Source organism: Hyaena hyaena, unplaced genomic scaffold, assembly GCF_003009895.1.
Source record: "Hyaena hyaena isolate Hyena2069 unplaced genomic scaffold, ASM300989v1 scaffold_302, whole genome shotgun sequence".
NCBI classification, from domain to species: domain Eukaryota; kingdom Metazoa; phylum Chordata; class Mammalia; order Carnivora; family Hyaenidae; genus Hyaena; species Hyaena hyaena.
Genome location: NW_024080936.1, coordinates 192,103 through 200,252, shown reverse-complemented (window position 1 = coordinate 200,252; position 8,150 = coordinate 192,103). Strand labels below are relative to the sequence as shown.

Below are 8,150 nucleotides of genomic sequence, written 5' to 3'. Positions count from 1 at the left end.
TCACCATGGATGTGTCTGCCCCTCTGGCCCGTCCCCACCTGTGTGGGGTGGTCCAGTCCCAGCTGCAGGGACTGCCCAGGCTGAGCGTGTGCTTGTCTGACCCAAGGGATCCTCCAGGGCTCACGTGGGCCTTCGTCCTAATGCCGTCTGACCCTGAGCCCAGGCCACTCTGGACTTACCAGTTACCCCAAAATGAGGCCACCAGGACAGGGTGCCGCCAGCCTGACCCAGGACTACTTGTGGCGCTGTGACAGCCAGCGCGGTGCAGGCCACAGCTGGGGTGTCGGTCAGGACGGCTCCCTCTGCCCGGCAGCGGCCCCACCCGATGGGCTGGCCCTGGGCAGGCACCCAGGGGCCTGCCCCCGCCTGGACAGGGCGCCTGGTGACACGCCGCTCTCTGCAGTCCTCCGGGAAGGCCAAGGACAGGTTGGTTCCGTAGCTTCTCATAAAGTCATTTTATTTAGATTCCAAACAGACCAAAGCAGAGAGAAGATGTGACCACGAGTGAATCCGTCGTGAGCGCGAGCCCAAGTCTCTGGCTCTGGCCAGCAGGAGCCACACGCGCACACGGGCGGGTCCCCGTCCCTCAGGCCACCGCTGCCCAGGCTCGCCCCACCCGCCCACCCAGCGGGCTCCAAAGACCAGGACACACGCAGGAAGGGAGGGCGACGCCCGGGAGGGACCACCCATACGCCATAAGGCCCGGGGCCGCTGAGGTAACATCTGTGCGTTTATTCCCGGGCTCGCCCTGTCAGGACTCCTCGGTGCCCGAGTCGTCCTCGTCGTCCCCGAAGCAGCTGTCGGCCTCGGCCTCGGGCTCGCCGTCCTCGTAGTAGTCGTCGTAGAAGAGGTCGGAGCCCTCGTCGGGCGCCGGGGCCTTGGTCTTCACGCAGTACTCGGCCAGCGTGGTGGGCACCTTCACGCCATCCCGCTCCGCGTCCACCTTGGTCCCCAGGACCTGCTTCCTGTGGGAGACACGGGCCGCAGTCGTGGCTGTCCCCTCAGGGCCGGCACCAGGCGCCGCGTGTGCAGGAGCGCAGACTTGCGCCACCAGAGAGGGTCCTGAGACCGCGGCACAGCCATGCCCGCGCCAGCCACGGGCGCTGTGTAACCTGGTGGACGTCAGCCACCAGGGGCGACGGGGTTAGGGGCTGTGCCCAGATCTCTGGTGCCTGTGCTCCTCGCTCCCCCCCGCCCCTCCCCCACGGAGGGATGCCCGGCTGGCTGGACAGACGGGGTGGAGCAGACAGAAGGAGGCCAACGCGGAGGGGGGGGGGGGACGCCCACAGGGATGACGGATGGGAGCCCCGGAGGTGAATGCTGCCATGGCTCGCACCCAGGACGGAGCAGACGGCTCTCCTGGGGACTCAAGCACGGAGCACCCCTCAGGAACAGCGCAGACGCCGAGAACCAGGTCCTGGCACAAATGGCGCCCGAACTGGACACCCTGCAGCGTCAGTCCCTGACAGCGTGTCCTCTACGTCAGCCGGGGCTCTGCCCCGTCGCCCTACAAGTCGCGCAGGGAACACAGCTTGGCAGGGAAGGTGGGGGGGCAGGCGGGCAGGAACACCCATCACAGCCTTGCTCCCGTGGGCGCATGTGAGCCAGCCCACAGGGAGTCTTAAGGGATAAAAACAGTCTGGCTTTAATTTTGGCACCACGTGGGAGGTGCTGGGAAAAACTGGGGCGAGGAGCAGGCCATGTGGGCAGGGCCCCCCAAGGTGCTGAGCCCAGCGCTTTCGCCCCATGACCCCGTGAGGGTCCCGCCCAGCAGCACCGAGGCCTGGGACCAGCATCACCTGCAGTGGCGCACAGCTCAGTTCCTCATTTCCACAGACCTAAGGCTCTGACCCCGCCCGTCATCTGGGGTCCGCTGACCTGGGACAAGGGGATAAACAAATGTGGGAAGGGGCTGCCCTGCACACGCACGGGTCACCCTGGGGCCGTGTGTGTGGTACTGGGGGCGACACCGCAGAAACTGTTCAGAAAATCCTGCTCACGTAAAATACCACAGAAGCAGCAAAAAACAGGCCAGGTCTACAGGAGAAAACTGGCACAACTTTACTCAGAAAAAAGAGAACTAAAATAAACAGAAACGGGTCCTCCAGACGGAAGGCCTGTGGCTACATATGTGGACTCCCCAACGACACCTGCATCCATGCGGTGTGAAGCCATGCAGTGTGGACGGCAGGGAGCACTCACCCACAACGGGGAATAGTGTGTGAGGCACGTGGACGGCGCTGTTCTCCACGTTTCTAGGACATAAGATCAGTGGTGGCCCAGGGAGGTAGCGGTGGGTGGGGGTCTGGAAGGCTACACGAAACCCGTCAGGCGCCAACGTTACAGCGCTCCCTTTCCGCTCCTAGTGGGTCGTGCGTGCTCCTCTGTCACGAGCGGGTTGACGCCTCAGCACACAGGTGGATTCTGTGGCTGCGTCTGCGGGAAACGCCAGCGTAGAGGGCACGGCGGGGAGTTCTGACCCACGGGTGTCCTGGACACTGACCCTGACCCTCCCCCCAGAGGTTCTGCTGTGTCTTTTCAATTCTGTCCGGCAGACGCCGACGTGCTTTCTGGCGCTGCGTGGACAGGCCACGGCTTGCTCCCTCCTGGCCTGCGGCTGCACAGCTGGGTTGTTGGCGGCTTTTGGCAAACCTAGATGGTTCCGAACGTTCGTGTGAGTACTGGTGTGGACACATGCCCCGGTTCCTCCTGGGTAGATACTCAGACGTCAGGTGGCTGGGTCCTAATGCAGGTGTGTGACTTATCCAATTTCTTAATTAAAAGGTAAATGACAGGGGGCGCCCAGCTGGCTCAGTTGGAAAAGCATGTTTGATCTTGGGGTCATGGGCTCGAGCCCCAAATTAAGAGTAGAGATTATTTAAATAAAACTTAAAATATGACAAACTGCAAAGGTATTTGGGAAAAACCTAACGAAGGGTTAAGTCTGTCATGAAATGAGTCAGTAAACTCTCATTAAGAAATAACAACGGACAATGGACACAGAGCAGCTCACACAATGCCACAAATCACGGGAGAGAGAAAAAGGAGGTCAAGCGGCTCTGGGCCCTAAGTGGACACCGTGTACACGCGGGGCCTCAGGACAAGTTCCGACCCTGGTCCCGCCCCTGCACCGCTGTGCGTTTGTTCTGTGCAAAGCTTTCTTTCCAAAGTGTTCACCTGTTTATTCCTAAAGGGAGAGCACTGAAAATGACCACTCCGACAGGTGGAGGATCGGTCCTGGCCGATCCCTAAGCAGCAAAAGATTTATTTTCCAGAAAAGATAGCGGTTTTCTGAATTCCCTAGTATTGTGATCATTTTCTACCTTTAGGAAATGATTCCAAGTTTCAAAATTACAACCGTAAATGATATTCACAGCAAAACCAATAAGCAGAAGAGATAGAATGTGGCACAAACCAGGCCTCCGCAGTACATGAAACATAGGTTCCGCCCAAAAAGACAGTTTGAACAGAGTTGATGTCAGGAGCCAGTTCTGTTAGGACGCTGGTCCTGGAGCCCCGTCCCCCCCATTTGCTAGACAGGCGTCAGGGGACAGACCGCGGGCGGGAGGCGAGTGGGGCGGGGCAGAGGGAGGACCAGGAAGATCTCTGCCATCTTAGTCTCAAAGCAAAGAAAACGCACTCAAACCTTGTTGGAGCCCGGCAGTCAACACTCAGGGGCTTCTGGGTACGACACACGTACACCATGTGTGCTCTGAACGTGCACACACACACCTTACGTGCGTTAAGCTACGCATACGCGATAAACGCTGGGGCACCTTGCAATGTGACAAGGAAAACACCCATTTTCTTAAAAAGAAAAAAAAAAGAGAGCGGGCGGGGTGGGGAGCAGAGAGACCAACGGGAAGAGCGTGTGGCGGCGCGCGGGCCTGCCCAGAAGCCCTCCTCACCTGATGATGTCCGTGTACTCCCGGTCCTTGCCTTTGCTCTCCTTCCACTTCCTGTACATCACAGAGGCATCCACGTTCGCCGGGGAGAAGGTGTTAGGTTCGTTGAGGAGGGAGATGACGCTTAGCAGGATGGTCCTGGGGGAGCACGGAGTCAACAGGTGCAGGTGCTCCCGGCCCCCCGGCCCCACCTAGGAGCTGGGCGACTACTCCCAGGCCCAAGAGTCACGGGGAGCTTCCGGACACCCTGAAGTCAGCACCGGCCCAACCCCGCGGGCGTCATCTGCCTGGACTTCTCACTGCCTCTGCTGGTCTCAGGCCCCAAGAACAGCAGGGTCTGACCCCCCAGACCATCTGCCTGCCCGCCCAGACCCCAGGACGAGACGTGTGGGGGCAGCTGAAGCTACTACACCTTTGTTCCACGTGTCCCTACGCCCGAGACACCCTGCAGGCCAGCCCACTCAGGGTGAGCAGCTCTGCCCTGAGAGGGAGGTAACTGGGCTTGGTGGGGGACTGAGGAAGGAGGGGAGACCCCCAGGACAGGCCGAGAGACTGTGGGAGGGAAGATACAGACCCAAGGCTCCCAGAGGCCATTTCTGCCGGTGGAAGGGGCAGGGGGCACCAAGAAATGCGAGGAGAGGCCACAGAATCGGTCCTGGGGTCCTGGGGCCCCAAGGAGGCCCCACAGGAGCAAGGGCAGGAATGCTGCTGGGGGACAAGGGTCCATCTGCCGACCAGCCCCTCACACAGGGCCTGGCCCAGCCTCACCTGACGTTCTGGGTGGGGTTCCACCGCTCTGAGGGCAGCTCCCCGCTCTGGGGGTCATCGACTGGGGGGTGGAGGATGGAGATGCACACATCCCCCGTCTGTGTGGGGACAGAGAGAGGGGTCAGCGCCACAGCACTGTCAGCAGGCAGTGCGGTGCCCTTCCCACTACCGGGAAGCGGGGAGCGGCCTGCCCGTGGGCTCACCTCATAGATGTTGGGATGCCACATCTTGGTCAGGAACCGGAAGGCCGGCGGGGAGTAGGGATAGTCGATGGGAAACTTGAGGCGTGCCTGGGGAGGGGCAGACGGCAGAGGCGCTCAGCCAGTGCCGGCCACTGCTTGGGGACTGTGCCCACCAACACACAAACAAGGATGTTAGGACAGACACCCCATCACGGGAGGGCCGCCTGAGCCGATCCTGGCCCTCACCCTGCTGCTGAGAAACAACTCCAAGGCCATTGTCAGCCCAGGCCTGTGGAGGAGCCAAGAGCCAGGCCCAGGGAGCTGTGCACCCCAGCAGGGCGGTGACTCCTAGGCCTCAGTTTCCAGGCTGTGGGGAAGATTAAAAATAGTTGTGTGTTCACTCGGCAATCATTCCCGACACCACTGTGGGCCGAGTCCTGTGGGAGGAGATGAGTCAGCACTGGACGGATGGGCTCTATGCCCACAAGTATCCACCACGGGGGGCCAGGAAGGTAGACGGGAAGGTCCTGGGGCAGCCTGCGGAGGGCCGCCTGCCCAGGTGGCAGAGCTGCTCAGGCTTCAGCAGGTGAAGGGGCTTTGTTTGCTTGTTTAAGCTCCAGCCCCAGACCCTGGGATGTCTGGCCTAGGATCCTGGCGGTGCTCCAGGCTCTTGGGGGCGAGCCAGTGTGCTGGGAGCCAAAGCTGGAGAATCACCCTCTTGGGCAGGGCACTTGGGGCATTTAGGAGAAGTCCCTCTGTTCTCAGTGACTGCGCTGAGGCCTGGGAGGCAGGTAACCAGCCAGTGACTGCAGAGCAAACCCAGAACTCAGAACCTCCCCTACGGGTTTCTAAGTGACGGCCCTGAGGACAGCTGTTCTCAAACAGCCACCAAGGCCCACCTCATCTCATTTCAGGCATCCCCAGAAATGACCTCACTACTGAGCAAACTGAGGCTCAGAGAAGGAAAGTACCCTACCCAAGGACACACAGCAGGTAAGGAAGGGGAGGAGGCTGCTTAACGGCACCTCTCTGGCACCCCTTCAGTACACCGCGTTGCCCAAAGCAAAGGCTCACTTGGGCTTAGAAAGGAAAAGGAAGGCACTGCAGGACGTGGCTGGGAAGTGACGGTGGCCCTCAGGCACTTCCCAGCCCGGCTGTTCCAGACTTGTTGCAGGAGAGGGCCTCCCACCCTGCCACGCCTCGGACAGGAGGATCAGGGTGGGTGGCAGCTGGGTCCCAGCTGGTTTCTTTTGAGGACACAACTTAGAGCAACCTATGGCAGATGTATTAGAAATCTAGCAGTGCCCCGTCCCCAGTCCATTCTTCTCCAGAAAAATGAGACAATCCCCCAAAACGCCAGTGTGGAGAGTCCACCCCCCAGTCCCTCGCAACCAGTTAGTGAGCAGAAATCAGAAGCCCACACCCTTTCCTTCCAGATCCTGGCGTTGCCTCAGGGTGGAACTCCACCTCAGGCTCAGATGGGAGCTCTCTTCCCTACAGCCTAAAGCACACAAGAGGCTGGGGGAGGGAGCTAGTTGAATCGTTAGGTGATCAACCCCAAATACGTCTTGGGTGCTGGAGGAGGCCGGACTCCTGATGCACCACTCAGCCCAGACCGGTCCACAACCCCAGCAGACCAGGCTGCTCCCTCACAGCCCCTGAGCAGGCTCAGCGAAAAGAGGAGCTCAAAGTGCAAACGCAGACATCTGTCCTGGAGTATCACCTGCCCCTCCCCCACAGCCTGGCCTAGCCCCAGGACTCAGCAGGGCTGTGGAGGGTGTTCCCAGGCCTCCGGCTCTTCCTCCCACTCCTCCTGCAGGCAGACCCCTCGCCCTGTCGCTCTGGCCCAAAGAGCAAAGCCCTGCAATCTGACAAGGGTCCTTCCAAGGCCACGCTCAGACGGTGAGGTCAAGAAAGCTGCCTGGGTCCTGGCTCAAATCCTCTGTCACACTAGTGGGAAGCACAGCCGGTCTCAGGCCAGCACCTCCTCCCTCCCTGCTCGGTAGCAACAACAAAACGAACTGCCCGGGAACAAACTATCACAGGGGACAGAGAAAGCGACCCAGAAGTGAGATTTGAGCCCCAACAGGCCAGCTGCTCAGCAAAACCTGAGAAAAGCAAGTTGGGGCAAGAGGGGGGCCCGAGGTTCTGAGGCCAGGGTCCGGGGTCCATCGGGGCGCTCTCTGAGGTGCGGCTCCCAGGGAGAGTGGAGGGTGGCAGTGATGAGTCTTGCCTCAACCTTCCCCAGAGAACAGCTTACATAAAGCTCCAGAGGAGGCCAACAGGGCCCGGCTCGCTGCTATCAGGAAGAGTGGCCGCTTTCCAAACAGGCCCCAGCTGGCAAGGACCCATCTGAGCCTTTGTTGGAACACAAGCAAGTGGCGGAGCAGCACCCCCCGCCCCCCCAGCGTGACCTCCCTCCTTCCCTTCCTCAACCCCGTACTCCCCAACAATAGAGCTTGCTGGGTCTGGGAAGGCTCTTTGTCTCCTCCGGGCAGGGGGCGGGGAAGGGAGCTGAGGGCCCGAGTCCGCCAGAGACTGAGATAAGCCCGAGCCCCCACCCAAACAGGCAGGCAGCGCCCCGAGCCCCCTCTCCGGGGGTCCAGCAGACCGGCTGGGAAGGCGGGGACCTGAAACTGCTTCTCAGGGACGGAAGGGGTAGCCGAGAGATCCACCAGCTATACCAAGGGCCGGGGCAGAGAAAGACGGGGTCCGCCGCGGGCACAGAAGCCCGGTGGGAACCGGGACTGCGAGCCGCGCGCTCACCTTGAAGTAGCCGCCCTCGTAGTAGGTGTTGGGGGGCCCGAAGATGGCCACCTCCCAGTTGTACAGGTCGCCCTCGTCCACCAGGGTCACCCGGAAGCCCTCCACCGGCTCCTCCTGCAGCCCCTTGAGCTCTAGCAGCAGCGCCTTCTGCGAGCTGGGCACCAGCGGCCGGGCCATGGCGGCGGCGGCGGCGGCGGGGCCCGGGGTCGGAGGCGCGCTGGGCCGCGGGGCCGCCGCGGGGGCGCGGGACGGGCCGGGCCGCGCGCCGGCCGGGGAGGCGCCGGGGCCGGGGCCGCCGCCGCCGCCTTCCTCCTCTACGCCGCCGCCGCCGCCGCCGCCGCCGCCGCCACTCGGGGCCCCTGAACGCTCCACTCGCTCTGGCACCGCCGCCCGCCCGGCGCTCGCCTCGGCCCGACCCGCGCACCCCGCCCCACGCTGCGCCTGCGCGCCGCCGCCGCCGGGCCCCGACCGCGCCTGCGCGCCACGGCCGGCCTCGGACTGCACCTGCGCGCCCGCCCGCGGGGCACGC

At 62.2% G+C, this 8,150-nt stretch overlaps 1 protein-coding gene across 2 annotated transcripts; it reads right to left on the bottom strand.

Moving 5' to 3' along the window:
- Positions 1-436: 436 nt before the first annotated feature.
- CDC34 (cell division cycle 34, ubiqiutin conjugating enzyme) lies at positions 437-7,867 on the bottom strand. 2 transcript variants are annotated; one of them, XM_039248064.1, is made up of 5 exons: positions 7,622-7,859; positions 4,877-4,963; positions 4,674-4,771; positions 3,909-4,043; positions 437-965 (listed from the first exon to the last, which is right to left on the bottom strand). In XM_039248064.1, exons 1-5 carry the CDS (start codon positions 7,796-7,798, stop codon positions 752-754), a joined length of 711 nt encoding a protein of 236 aa, XP_039103995.1. In that variant the 5' UTR covers positions 7,799-7,859; the 3' UTR covers positions 437-751. The 2 variants fall into 2 exon arrangements, with proteins under 2 accessions (XP_039103995.1, XP_039103994.1); XM_039248063.1 differs by lacking the exon at positions 437-965 and adding an exon at positions 2,039-2,652 and having other exon boundaries at positions 7,622-7,867.
- Positions 7,868-8,150: the final 283 nt, after the last annotated feature.

Excerpts from the sequence above, each read along its gene's own strand:
- CDC34 (XM_039248063.1), bottom strand. The coding sequence starts at position 7,798 with ATGGCCCGGCCGCTGGTGCCCAGCTCGCAGAAGGCGCTGCTGCTAGAG. Across the intron at positions 4,772-4,876 it reads GGCATCCCAACATCTATGAG|ACGGGGGATGTGTGCATCTC; the intron begins GTGAGCCCACGG and ends GTCCCCACACAG. Across the intron at positions 4,044-4,673 it reads AACCCCACCCAGAACGTCAG|GACCATCCTGCTAAGCGTCA; the intron begins GTGAGGCTGGGC and ends GTGCTCCCCCAG.